Below are 14,204 nucleotides of genomic sequence, written 5' to 3'. Positions count from 1 at the left end.
TCTAGCTCGCTCAATATTTGAGATTTAAGTCAGTAATTTTGCAAGTCGTTAGATATTGATCTGATCTGTGTCACTGCTTTTGAATTATGGTTGTCAATAATACAGGACGCACCAAAAAAAATCATCAATTGCCAAGTTACAAAATTGTATAAAAGTCGATTTTTTCAAATTAGACCCCTAGTATATTTTTCAATTTTTGGAATCAGTTCAACACATTCTACAATTCTTCTATTCACTTACACAGACTTTTTTACAATTTTGTGACTTGGCAAATGATGATTTTTTTTGGTCCATCCTGTATTATTGACAACCATAATTCAGAAGCAGTGACACAAATCAGATCAATATTTAAAGACTTGTAAAATTTCTGACTCAAATCTCAAATATTGAGCGAACTAGAGTCATTTTCGTAATACGCCAATTTGATCTAAAATTTCGAAAAATAATTAATAACTCAAAAACTGTCAAAGATAGGGATGGAAAAGTAAGAGTGAATAGATTCAATATTTTATGGAGTATCATAAAAAAAATAGAAATACCGGATGTCCCATTCAAAATAACAAAGTTGTTGCCAAATTGTCGTACATCCGGCAACACTGGAAATGGGAAATTATTTCAAAAATGTACCTTACATGGCCAAATATCTATCCACAAAATTTGAAATCTTTACCATCAATAGTTTCCATAATAATCTAATAGGCCACTCACCTTGGGACACCCGATATAAGAAAAATATAATAACCCATATCTATTTACGATTTTTTCGAATGGATAATTACATTCTATTCATTTCACATAAAGCACATGAAGAATATTCCACAGACTACGGATAGTTGGATAAAGAAGAATATGAAAATAGTTTTTTTATACTTTAACGTTCAAGCGTATCATGAAAAATAAAGGAAGAATATTCTATTCTGTGATTATGACTAGGGGAAGTACCTGCAATGGGGAAGTACTCATTTATATCGATAATTCGATAAGCTTTTCGCATCCTTAATCTTTGGCGTTTAAAAATACTAGTATTTCTACTGATTAGATCTAGATAAGATGCCTATAAACCCTTGTAAATCTTTGGAACAAAACGGGAGATTTGGCCTACTTGGTTTTAGGGGATCACTATAGTTTCAGATGGCGCATAAATCGATTATCGTAAACCTTATTCACAAACCACACAAGGTGTTTGAGGTTAACTGTTATCCTAAAAAAATCTGAAATTTTGGTCCCGATATCATATTATAATTCTCGGCCACTTGGTTTGTGTAAAATTAATTCACTATTTCCGAATTATATGCTTAACAAATAGTGGGAATTCGAAGAATTCTGTTCGTCACGCCACCTTACGGAACTCTGGTAAGTTTTAGTCCCGGTACTTTCCTATATTTCCATGAAAAACTTTTTTTTTTTTATAATGCGCCATGTTATATATAGAGAGGTCTCACAAAGGTCTAGGTGAGTTGGGATAGAAAACATAATCGATCGCACATGATAAGTACTAATTTCAGGACATAAATAGCAGAAATAGTGTGAAAATGAATTAATTCTGAGATGAAAACGTTTTGCAACGTGAATTAATGCGCATGGAAGATAAATATGGGGCAATACATAAATAGATTTCGGCGATTTCGCCAGTTCGTCAAGAAATAATAATAGAGAACAACGGGTTATAGGTTAATTTATAAGCCATTCCTGAAAACAAATTCACAATGAAGAACCAGCAGTCATGCCAAGATAATGAAGAAATATATGAGAGATTAATGAATTGCATAAAGTCTTCAGGTCCTGATGAGAGTCAACAAATAACTAGGCAATTTTTGAAATTATCGACTATTGTTGAAAAAGTAGATTTTGTTATAGATTTATTGTCGAAGTATGATATTTCACCGGAGTATATAAAAGATCATAAAGATAACAATAAGTCTTCAGAATTGAGGAATAAAGGAAATAAATTGTTCTCATTGAAGAAAGATGAAGAAGCTTTGGAAATGTACACATATAGTATTTCCTTTGCAGAAAATAAATCAGAGAACTTAGGTCTAGCATTCGCAAATAGATCTGCAGTTTTATTTAGATTTGAATTATTTGAAGAATGTTTAAGAGTATGTATGAGAATGTATTATTCATTAAATGAATAGAAATATTGAGCTTTATCATGTTGTAGGATATTGAAAAAGCTTTTGAAAATAATTATCCAGATGCCTTGAAACCCAAAATAATTGAAAGGAAAGAAAAAGCTCTGAGTCTTAAGGCCAAACAGAAAAAAATACAATATTATGAGCCAATGCCGTCAATTGATGCCAATGATAGGAATCCACTCATTGAGTGTGCCTCAAATTGTGTTGAAATAAAAAATGATTCAAAACAGGGTAGATTCGTAGTTGCTACAAGAGATATTGAAATTGGTGAAATAATTGCTGTGGAAAGTCCAACTTTTAGCATTTTGACTGATGTAAAGTGGTGCCATTGTCATCATTGTTTGAAGTTGTGTTACAATCCGTTACCTTGCAACTCTTGCACAAAAGCTTTGTTTTGTAGTCCAAGTTGCAAAAATAATTCTATTTCATACCATAAATACGAATGTCCAATTTTAGCCACGATCGAAAGTCTGGATTATAATTCTTGTAGATTTATGCCCTTACGTATTGGAATATCTATGAGGGATCGGTATAAAAATTTCAAGGCAGAAATTGAACAATCGGGTAGTGTATACAAATCTGGAAGGTATAAAGAAATCCACGATTTGGTTACAAATGAAATGAATCGTTTGCCCAAAGATCTATTTGAAAGAGCTACTTGTACTACTTTCTTCTATATAATACTTAGAGATCATACTGATTTCTTTGAAGGTGGTGAGGATTTCAAAGGCATTTTTGCGGAGTTAATATTCCGACATCTTCAAACTATGGCCTGTAATTTTCATGATATAAGCGAACTATGTCTAAATTCCAATAGAATTTATGACTCGATTCACATAGGTGTAGGTGCTTATAATTTTATGAGCCTTTTCAATCATTCATGTTCTCCGAATGTTTGCAGAAACAACTTTGGTACTTACATGAGTATCTCAGCCATTGAAACCATCAAAAAAGGAGATCAGTTGTTTGACAACTATGGGTGAGAAATAATTTTTTTCAAGTATTGTATTCCTTAAATAAATAAACATTAGATTAAAGTAGACTTTTAAGTATTGATATTTCAGATTGTAAAAAAAATTTGGACATTTTATATTAAAAAATTTCAAGACAATCTCAAAATATTGATTTATATTTAAATCAAAATGATTTATGCTTGTAATATCATTGATAAATCTATTAACATTTATCATTTATAGTTTTCATTTTGCTGTTCATCCAAAATCGAAGCGCCAAGCTGCTTTGAAAAAACAATATGCTTTCGATTGCGATTGTCAGGCATGTAAGAACAACTGGGGTACTTTGAATGAACTGAAAAGCATAGATGAACATCGAATTCTAATCAACTCATTAATGAAACATCATGGAGAACTTTCTAATGCTAATTTGCAGGTTGCTATAAAAATCCTACCTACAGTTAAAGAAGCTATGAAAAAACTAGAAAAAAGTATACCTTGTTATGAATTCTGTTTAGTACAAGAGATATTGAAGCAGTGTGATGGAATATTTGGGAATGTGAGAAGATCGCTGGTTCAATTATAGTTTTAAGATTTTTCATATTTCTTAAAACATATTTCTCATTTTTGTTGTTATATTATTATCTTATATATTTTCAAAGGAAAGATTTCATTAAAGTGCTGAAATTTTGATGTGCAATGTTGTCTCTAATTTTCACCATTTAAATTATTTCTTTGCCACTTAATTTCCCCTCCAAATATTTTATATTTGCTATGGCCACTTTATTTCTGAAAGATCTCTTAATATATCCTTTGGCAATCTTTGAGGATTTCCATCCCCAATGCCTTTTAAGCAACTAAATCTGCCTCAGCATTGACGAAAATTGTTACAGATGACCGACGTAAAGAATGTCATGTGTATTAGAAAAATTTTGCCAGACCGATGTAATCCCTTATACTTGCCTACAACCTTCCTTAATTTAATTTCAAAAGCGGCAAAATTTCTAGGACAATTTTGTGTAAAACGACATATAACTTGCGTTTATTACAAATGATATTGGCTTATTCGTTTTGTTATCGGGTATTTTGATCAAAAGCTTAAATCCGAAATTTTCAACATCAGTTTATACTGAAGGTTTTGAACAGAATTGTCCTTTTTTTTGATTACTTGTTCCGAGACTGAGCTTAGGGACGCAAAATTTTCCTGTTTTCGGAAATCGCGCGAAAATCAAAATAATCAACTTTAAACGCGTTATTTTTCTTTCATTAACTACCTATTCGATTTTTCTCAATGAATCCCTGAATACAAATTCACTATACAATACATACTTTGACAAACTTCAGGATGTGATTCCTCCCAGTATTTTAATATGAATTGTCCAAATAAATAATCCAGAAACGCTTCGATTCCAAGATATAAGGTTGTTTTTTAATAACAAAAACAAGAATTTTGGGTTAAGATTATCTGCTCCACAAGCTTTCCACATGTTCATCATCATCATAGTCCGGTGTATCCACATGTGATAGAACAAAAAACGAATATTTATTCAAGAACATAGATAACAAAATAATCATAGATAAATAATAATAACAATTAGATGTTCATTTTTGTGCGGGCCGGGGAAAGCCCATCCTAGCAAATTACATTTATTAGTTTTTAATTTTTTAGTGCAACTACTTTTCTGAATTCTTGTTAGTGCCGTTAATGGTTACTGTCTTAGTGTCTCTCTAGTGTCTTGTATTGCCTCTGTTACTTTGCTAATTTGGTGTTGTCTTTTAACAGTCATTACTTTAATCAAATATCACTAAAAGAATAGATAATTATTGAAGATGGAGGAAGTTTTACAGAAGTTTTTATTTGATGACATTGAGCCTAGTGCTGTTAAAAGTGATTCATATAAAGTAATCCAACATTTTTCAAGAATAACTAATACTGTTGAAAAATTAAATTTCGCACTCGAAATAATATCGGACTATTATGATTCTATTGTAACGAGATATACCAATGATTACAAAAATAACAAGCAGTCTTCAGATCTGAGGATTAAAGGAAACGAATTGTTTCTTTCAAAGAAATATGAAGAAGCTTTAGAAATGTATACCTACAGCATTGCTCATGCAGAAGATAAATCAGAGAATTTAGGATTAGCATATGCAAACAGATCTGCGGTTTTATTTAGGCTTGGATTTTATGGAGAATGCGAGAAGGTGAGTTTAAATATGAATATTATTTATTAAATAACCGAATGAAGTGGAGGATTTTCAGTCGCCAGGAACGCTAATTTAATACAAATATAGAATCTGCGATAGACTAAAGCAGAACAGAACGCAGTGGCAAAGAAACATAGAACAATTAATTGACCAGCTTGATTCAATATTCATATCCCGAAGACAGGAATAGCATTCCTAAAACATTACTGTTGAATGAAGTATTAATTGTAATGTTCCTGCTGACTGAAAATCCTCTATTTCATCAGTAATTAAAACAGTAAGAGCCTTATAGTGGTTATGATGAGTAAGAATCACATTTTTTTCTACAAATCGAAATTAGAAATTACATAATTATCGACTATTGTTAAAAAATAAGATTTCGTAATAGATTAATTCATTGTCAAAATATGGAGTAGATAAAAATGTGAATATAACAATAAGTCTTCAGAATTGAGGAATGAAGGAAATAAATTGTTCTTATTGCAGAAGGATGAAGAAGCTTTAGAAATTTGTAGACATATATCATTTCCTTTACAGAAAATAAATCAGAGAATTTAGGTCTAACATTTGCAAGTAGATCTGTAGTTTCATTTAGATTTTAATTTATCGAAGAATGTTTGAGGGTATATATGAGAATTCATTATTCATTAATTTTATAGAAATATTGAACTTCATAATTTTGTAGGATATTGAAAAAGCTTTCGAAAATAATTATCCAGATGCCTTGAAACCCAAAATAAATGAAAGGAAAGAAAAAGCTCTGAGTCTTAAGGCCAAACAGAAAAACTTACAATATTATCAACCAATGCCGTCAATTGATGTCGATGATAGGAATCCTCTCATAGAGTGTGCCTCAAATTGTGTTGAAATAAAAAATCATTCAAAACTAGGCAGATGCATAGTTGCTGCAAGAGATATTAAAATTGGTGAAGTAATTGCTGTGGAAAGTCCAACTTTCAGTAATTTGATCGATGCAAAGTGGTGCCATTGTCATCATTGTTTCAACTTGTGTTACAATCTGTTACCTTGCATCTCTTGCACAAAAGCTTTGTTTTGTAGTTCAAGTTGCAAAAATAATTCTATTACATATCACAAATATGAATGTCCAATTTTAGCCATAATTGAAAATTTTCATTCTAATTCTCTTATTCCTTTACATATAGCAATATCCATGAGGGACTGTTATAAAACTTTCGAGGCAGAAATGAAAGAATCTGATAGTGTATACAAATCTGGAAGGTATAAAGAAATTCACAACTTGGTTACAACTGAATTCAAATATAGTCACAAAGAACTATTTGAAATGGCTCTTAGAACAGCAATTTATTATAAAATACTTCGAGATCGTACTTATTTCTTTGAAAGTTGTGAGGATTATAAAGAGAATTTTATGAAGTTAATATTTAAACATCTTCAAAATATGAACCGCCATTTTCATGATATAGGTGAACTTTGTCAGAATTCCAACGGAACTTATGATGATATGAAAATAGGTATAGGTGCTTATAATTTTATGAGCCTTTTCAATCATTCAAGTGATCCAAATGTCCACAGAACCTACTATGGTAAATCCATTTGTATGACAGCAATTAAAACTATCAAAAAAGGCAAACAACTTTTGGACAGTTTCTGGTAAGAGGACTTGATAATGGATGTTGGTGAACATCGATATAGATACTGCGAAAATTGTATTTTTTTTTTTAAGAAATATACATACAATGGAATTGCTAAATGATTAAGAGAATTATTTGTGTTTTATGGTCACTTTTATGGTGAAATAACGTTTTCGCAGTGTCTGTGCGCTGTCCGTTTGACAATAGCAATTTTCCAAATAACCATGAATATTGATAATAAGTTACAATATTTTCAGTCATAATTATTCTCGTTATCCAAAATCAGTGCGCCAATCTGTACTCAAAAATTGCCATTGCCTAGCATGTGAGAACAACTGGGAAACTTGCAACGAGTGGAAACTAACTAGCGATGAATTTAAAATCATATCACCTATCTTAAATGCTGCTGAGGCTGTTGGTCGAGGAAATTTGGAAATTGCAAGAAAAATCCGGCCTCATGTTATAGAAGTCCTAAAAAAAAATGAAAAAAACCCAAAAGAAATAGCGCCTCATCTTTTACAATATCTACGTTGTCTAATGATTAGGTGTGATATAATTTTTGGAAATATGAGGAGGTCCCTGGCTTAACTTGTAGATTTTTGTTTTATTTTTTGTTACTATTTTTGTTACGTTTATCCTTTGTTTTTTATTGAGTTTTTTTCAACTTCTATTTTCAATTAATGTTTCTTTTTCAACTTTGCATTTTTCTTGACTTGTTTACTATGAATAAATAAAATAATGTGTACTATTATCTTCAATGTAATGAATTCACAGATAACAGAATGAATTATATATGTCTAAATGTTATCAACATTTCTTTGTTGAATCCCCTTGAGTTTCAATTAAAAAAGGTTTTATTTTTTTCATCTGACATAATATAATATGTTCTTACATTATGGACAATCCTTATTACATCAGAAATTTCTTCATGCTTCAAAATATGTCAAAGGGATAACGTTGCTCTGATGCTATTCAGTTAGTAGAATTTTATATTTCAATTTTTCGAACAATTTGAAGAAATAAAACTAATAGCGTATTCGACTGGCTGCACCAGTTCGAATTAATTCATTTAGCACTACAAAAATTCGAATTAATTCGCACTGGTGCAGCCAGTCGAATACGCTATAAACAAGATGAAAAAGAGCGCATGCATGTTTTATGATATGCAATTTCGTATTTGCCGCCATCTGAAATCCTAGAAAATCATAGATATAGAATAAAGTTATTATATGTCTATGCCTATACTTCGTTAATCTTTGCCAGGATATGCCCTGAGCACACCAAAAGCGCTACGCTACCTGGTGACAAGCAGAGTAACTGAAAATATTGACATAGTTCTTGCATTCTGCTTTGTGTTTGTATGATATTCTCGAAATATTTATATTTTTAAATCATTTTAATGGTTATGAGTCGTTCGAATCGCTATTGTTCAGTTCCTCAATGATCTTCCTGAGAAAAAAAATTCAAATATCAATTTCCATGCTTTCCCTCAAACTGGTGATAAATATCGTGTTTCGGTGGAAGGGAAATTGGGGAGTAAAGTGCTGATGTATCGACAAAAAGCTTGGCAACTGAAACTCAAAATCGGTAAACCAGTGACAAGAAGTATGAAAGTATGTTCCCTGCATTTTATCGAGGTAAGCACGGATTACACATTAAAATTTGAGTTATATTTATGGAGATAATCGTTTACAGATTCCAGTTCTACACAAAGTTTTTGAAAAATACTGCTGTGCCTTCCAGAAATCTTCCTGTTGGATCTACTACCACAAAGAAAGAATCTCAATGTTCTAGTAGTAGATCTGAAAGATTGAGACAAAGAAGTATCAAGAAAAAAAAACTTGTTGCTGAAGAATGCTCTTGTGAAGAAATCAAACCTTTTGCACAAACTTCTTCCCAAGATGAAATCGAAGTTGCACAAGGTCTATTACACCTTCTTCAGGGTCAACCTGATTGAAATGGGTCTAAAACTTTCAAGGATTTTGAAGTGCAAGTGAATACTCCTAAAGTGTCTTCTTTGTGTGACCTGATAACAACAGATAGTGCTCTAAATAGTTTTACTGGTCTCAATGATATAGAACTATTAGATACAATAGTAGAAGCAGTACAATCTGTTTACAGTGATCAAAGATCACCATCAGCGTATTGTTTTAGTACTAAACAAATTGAAATGTGCTCCTACATATGTGACATCTCTTTGTTTTGGTATTTCACAAAATACATTTAATAAATGCTACCCATTTTAAGTTCTAAGTTGTGTTTTAACATTTTCAGATTTTCCTGAAATACAGAAAAACATGCCAAAATGTTTTGAAGGAATTAGATTATTCAAAAATAATTAAATACAGCATTTCCCAATTAGTATGCAGCAAGTGGACAAGTTGTTCATAAATTGATTTTTCAAAAAAATTATTTATAATAGACAATCAAAAAATCATACAGAATTTTTCATTTTGAAATCTTCAAAACTAAGGTACCTTTACCAATATTAGGAAAATTCCTTAGAAATATTTGGACATGTACTATGAAATTCTAAATATTTTTATTTCAGGGCATTCTGATGATACTTCTCTATCACATTTTATGAAATTATTCAATTGAATTTTCATTAGTCCATCCATAATATAATTGGATAAATAGGTTTCTCTTAATAAATAAAAAATGGACATGTGAATTTCTGTAGTATTCCTAAAATATTCAATACATTAGCATTTGTAATACTTTGTTGGGACTGTAATACTAATACTTGAAGGGTAACGTGGAATGATCAATTCGGACAATGTCAATATTTATAGTTCTACGTTGGCCCACCTTGGCGCTGCATTCTTATTTTCAGATACCTATAGAAACCTTATGCAAAATATAGTGTATAGAATCCATATAGCGTGCTTTGAGTAGAATTTTTTAGTAATTCATATTCTATTTTCTATTCCTACGAGTAATTTTTCAAGGTCACGAAAATTTGTCCACAGCGAAAATTAAGAAATGGCATAGAGGTTGCTTTTGTGCATAGATTTCCTGAAGTCTCTAAACTTGCAACATCTTAAATCTGTAAAAATTTGTTATTGTTGAATAATAATAAAAACATTCTAAACCTGGCACCAAATCCACTTATCAAAATGGAAAAGACAGAAATCGTTGAAGATATTGGAAATTCGTACACATTGTCGGATCAGTATATGATTCAAGTAGAAGACATGGAAGGTAATTTAGTTATGACTATAATAGAAACTTGCTTTAAACCCTATTCCTTCTTTTGAAGAAGATCAAGACCAGATCACGGCAGAAAATACAGATGATTCGAATCACGACGGCGGTGATAAACATGGAGCACCTTTGAGAGAACAAGATAGATTTCTGCCAATTGCAAATGTAGCAAAAATTATGAAGCGTGCCATTCCTGACACAGGAAAGGTAAATAGCAAAGTACGCATTGTTTTGTCATCTCCAAAGAGTAAGTATCATATCACAACCACATCGTAGTAAATATTATTATTATTGTAGATAGCAAAAGATGCTAGGGAGTGTGTTCAAGAATGCGTTTCAGAGTTTATCAGTTTTATAACTAGTGAAGCAAGTGATCGTTGTCATATGGAAAAAAGGAAGACCATAAACGGAGAGGATATTCTTTTTGCTATGAGTACACTTGGTTTTGATAATTATGTCGAACCTTTGAAAATATATCTTCAAAAATACAGAGAGGTTTGTGTAATTTTATGTTTTATCTAAGGAAGTATTCAACGTAACTATTTTACAGGCTGCAAAGATTGACAAAGGACCTGGTGAATTAATTTATGAGGAATCAATAGATGATGGATATAGTAAGTTAATTCATTCCTAAAAACTTATGTATACTACAGCATATTCTTCTTTTTCAGAAACTGTACCTAGCGGAATAATTGCGACTGAAAATGCTGGCACTGAGACAGTAATTTATACCTATCAAGATAATATTCATCAATTTCAATTGGCATGAATTGAATGTTTTTTTTGTAAATAATATATAAATCGATTAAGTTTTATATTACTATTGTATGTATGTATTGAATGAAGTTGTTTGGTTGCAAATGTATATTGTTTAGTTCATTAATGAAATTTTTTCCTTCAAATTGTGTTTTCACTCTTATACAAATCATTTACTTGACTTGGAACCACTGGGATGTTGATATTTACCTATCAAGATCATTAATAATAATAACTTTTTCGCACATGATAAATAATATCCCAGAGAATTACATGAACAAATAATTTTCCTTCAATATTTTTTATGGCTTGTCAAAGGCTATTTAATCAAATTTATAGATAAAAGTACAATATTATGTACATATAAACACTGAAAGATTGAAAACAATTATTACGTATATGGGACATAATCAATAGTGAGTATACAAAGGTATTTAAAAATTCATAAAACATCTGTCTAAAAACGTGCTAAACCTAGAGTTTTTTCTGAAAGCAAACATTTCACTCTCGTACTGAAAGCAGCCGAACTCATTTTATTATACTCTTCTGGTAGTTTCTTGTATAATTTTAGACAAATGTGGTTGGGCCTTGTATGGTATCTCTTATTTCTTTCTGATCAAATAATATGCTAGTTTTGCAATATTAGAATTTATTCTCATTCACCTGACCAGGAAAATGGAACTTTATCTCGTACAAAGCTTGATATGCTATAATTACAGTTCAAACCCAAATCGAACTCCACTACCTAGAGATACTTGTTCAAAAAGTTTTACCTTTTAATGGTAAAATTCATTTCTTGTTTTACAAAAATCAAACATTTTCTTGATAAATAAGGTTTTAAATAAAATGAATAGTGTTTTCGACAAATATTGTTTTATTTATAATGAATTTCAGCCAAGGACTAAATTACTCAAATAATTAGGTTTTATATTATTGTGTGTGTATTGAAGTTGTTTGATTGGAAATACTTAAATCATTGACAGTATTTTCTTCAACTGAAATCATTAAACAAACCTTTGTAAAGAGGTTTTATTTTCAATATATTGTCACATGATCAGAAATTGTTGTAATTTCTGATCAAATTTGTTCGCAAGAGTTGAGTTGTAATCTACAGATCAATGGATACTTCATTAAAACAATTTTTTTTTCTTATAAATTTATTAACATATAAGATTTCTAAGAAGATTTAGTTTTGGTAATTTTGCCACCTTCCCTGAATCCATTCTTAAAACGCCTGCGAACAACTTTAAGATAACGCATTCTACCAGTACCAGTAGTCTTCCTCCTTTTAGCTTTGATCGACCAATTGTCTGAAAAAAAAAAATTGATTGTGAGAATATAGAAATTACACATCTAATATGTTTCACGAATTCAATAATGAAATTCAGCATAATATTCAACTCGACTATTTTGGAAGTAAGAATTAACTCTTATATTATTAATTATAACAATTCAATGAACCGACAGTGACAAATATTTTCATAGAATTCTTGTGCTAATAAATTATAGGCTTTAAATTGGAGTCACTTGACGAATGTTAATTGAGAAAACCAACGAAAACTGGATTCAATCAAGATGTTAGGCTTCACTGGACAAATCTAGAAAATCAATACAAAAATTGAAAATATCTGTAAATAACGACACAAGTCTGTATTTTAGCGTGAATAGTGGGTCATAATGGTGAATTTTTACAAGAAAAATATTGGAGATGTAAGTACACAAACGCCTATAGATTTAACCATAAAAGTTGGTGAGATATAAACAGTGCAGGTCCAATTTATTGATTCAGAATGCCAGATATCCTACGGTATTGAGAGAAATTGAACTTACATGATCGCATTTTGGCGGCTGGATATCCACATTGTGCACAAGTGGATTTTTGGATATGATAGGAAGATCTACCACATCTGCGACACAAAGTATGTGTCTTATTCCTACGTTTACCAAACGATGAAGTACCTTTCGTCTGTAAAATAAAATAAATAATAAAAAATTAGAAACAATAATACAGGCAAATTGAAACTGATCAGCAAGTTGCAAATTTCAAAACACAGGATAACCTCAAATTGTTGGATAGTTAAAGATTTGTTTCGCTAATAAATAAAAACTGAAAAAGTAGTATTATCAACTTTATTACTGGCTTTAGATGCAAAGTTTCAGTTTACCATTGAGATTATCGAGATAAGTACAGAATTTAAACTAAAACGGGAATGTACTCACCATTTTGTAAAATGATACAGACGAAAAGGTCGGTTTGACGTTACCGCTACGAAAGGCAGGCAAACCAAGGATCGATGTCAATGTGACTTCTATGACAATTCTTGTTCTTCTTTCTTTCTAGATTTGTTTGAACTACTGAGAGCTCCCCCTAACTAATGCAATTAATACTATTAAGGAATTTGGATATTTATTTTGTTCATTCATAAATAGATATGACAGAATTTTAATGAGGAAGTGAATATAATCTATTTCTTTGCTTTTTAAAAACAAAATATTTTTATATCGTGATGCTGGAAAAATACTCGGAACAAATCTTTCTAGTAAATAAATGACTCTGGAATTTATTGGGTGATTGATTGAATAGAAAGTAATTTTCATAATGCTGGCATTTCTTGTTGCGCTTGCTCATATCGTAGTAATGAAGGAATTATTCGAATTCAAAAAACGGAATTCTAATAATAGCTGATTTTCCAAGTGTTGTTGACTGCCTCGTCTTTTGCACACGTGAAAGTGGTTACATTCCTGTTAATTGTACAACGTAGAGTTTTTATGGAGATCTCCAAATTGACAATTCTGTGTACCAATCAACTTGGTTTGTGATCCATAAAGTTTCGATTTATAAACATTTTGGAGGATCTGATAGTTAAGTTTTCATTGAAGATTGAGAATTCGTGAATTGGTGACATCTAAAAATAAAGAGAGACTGCTTGGCTTACCTTAGGTAACCAGGTTCGGTCTCCAAACTATTGTTATACCTCCTAGTTCATTTTATATTTTTTAAGAAATGAATACAAAGTGCTTGTTGGAATATATATGCTGTTTCTTCAAGTTAGAAAGGATACGACAAAAGAAAGAGATAATTTTTCGTTGATTATTAATCAAGAAAACAATTAACAGATGTTTTACTATAGATTTGTATATAGAATTGGTTTGAAGTAAATTTAATCGATGTGCAATCAAGGCTCAAAATATATGAAGTAGTTCTTGTAATTAGTGCTAATATAGAAACATATCAAAATGATGTTTACTGGCGGAACGTCTTACAAAAAACGTAGTAATTCAACTGGGGGAAGTACTAGAAGAAGGCCGCAACCCAAAATACAAAGGGG

General features: G+C 30.9%; 3 protein-coding genes across 8 annotated transcripts; 2 read left to right on the top strand and 1 right to left on the bottom strand.

The window, feature by feature from the left end:
- Positions 1 to 1,347: 1,347 nt before the first annotated feature.
- LOC123680500 (SET and MYND domain-containing protein 4-like) lies at positions 1,348 to 7,738 on the top strand. Of its 4 annotated transcripts, none has more exons than XM_045618430.1 (4): positions 1,348 to 1,452; positions 1,506 to 2,099; positions 2,162 to 3,114; positions 3,332 to 3,784. In XM_045618430.1, the coding sequence occupies exons 2-4, from the start codon at positions 1,707 to 1,709 to the stop codon at positions 3,672 to 3,674; spliced, it is 1,689 nt and encodes a 562-aa protein (XP_045474386.1). In that variant the 5' UTR covers positions 1,348 to 1,452; positions 1,506 to 1,706; the 3' UTR covers positions 3,675 to 3,784. The 4 variants fall into 4 exon arrangements, with proteins under 4 accessions (XP_045474386.1, XP_045474387.1, XP_045474388.1 ...); XM_045618431.1 differs by having other exon boundaries at positions 1,386 to 1,452; positions 1,494 to 2,099; XM_045618432.1 differs by lacking the exons at positions 1,348 to 1,452; positions 2,162 to 3,114; positions 3,332 to 3,784 and adding exons at positions 5,985 to 6,931; positions 7,170 to 7,738 and having other exon boundaries at positions 1,494 to 2,099.
- Positions 7,739 to 9,565: 1,827 nt separating this feature from the next.
- LOC123680660 (nuclear transcription factor Y subunit beta) lies at positions 9,566 to 11,025 on the top strand. Of its 2 annotated transcripts, none has more exons than XM_045618665.1 (5): positions 9,566 to 10,116; positions 10,175 to 10,326; positions 10,417 to 10,614; positions 10,670 to 10,733; positions 10,791 to 11,025. In XM_045618665.1, the coding sequence occupies exons 1-5, from the start codon at positions 10,032 to 10,034 to the stop codon at positions 10,886 to 10,888; spliced, it is 597 nt and encodes a 198-aa protein (XP_045474621.1). In that variant the 5' UTR covers positions 9,566 to 10,031; the 3' UTR covers positions 10,889 to 11,025. The 2 variants fall into 2 exon arrangements, with proteins under 2 accessions (XP_045474621.1, XP_045474620.1); XM_045618664.1 differs by having other exon boundaries at positions 9,592 to 10,116; positions 10,175 to 10,338.
- An 864-nt stretch (positions 11,026 to 11,889) lies between these two features.
- Positions 11,890 to 13,247, bottom strand: LOC123679828 (probable 60S ribosomal protein L37-A). Of its 2 annotated transcripts, none has more exons than XM_045617335.1 (3): positions 13,096 to 13,247; positions 12,706 to 12,841; positions 11,890 to 12,185 (listed from the first exon to the last, which is right to left on the bottom strand). In XM_045617335.1, the coding sequence occupies exons 1-3, from the start codon at positions 13,096 to 13,098 to the stop codon at positions 12,052 to 12,054; spliced, it is 273 nt and encodes a 90-aa protein (XP_045473291.1). In that variant the 5' UTR covers positions 13,099 to 13,247; the 3' UTR covers positions 11,890 to 12,051. The 2 variants fall into 2 exon arrangements, with proteins under 2 accessions (XP_045473291.1, XP_045473292.1); XM_045617336.1 differs by lacking the exon at positions 13,096 to 13,247 and adding an exon at positions 13,041 to 13,082.
- Between the last annotated feature and the right edge of the window lie 957 nt (positions 13,248 to 14,204).

Source organism: Harmonia axyridis, chromosome 5 (assembly GCF_914767665.1).
Source record: "Harmonia axyridis chromosome 5, icHarAxyr1.1, whole genome shotgun sequence".
Lineage (NCBI taxonomy): Eukaryota > Metazoa > Arthropoda > Insecta > Coleoptera > Coccinellidae > Harmonia > Harmonia axyridis.
This window is presented reverse-complemented; position numbering and strand designations above follow the sequence as displayed.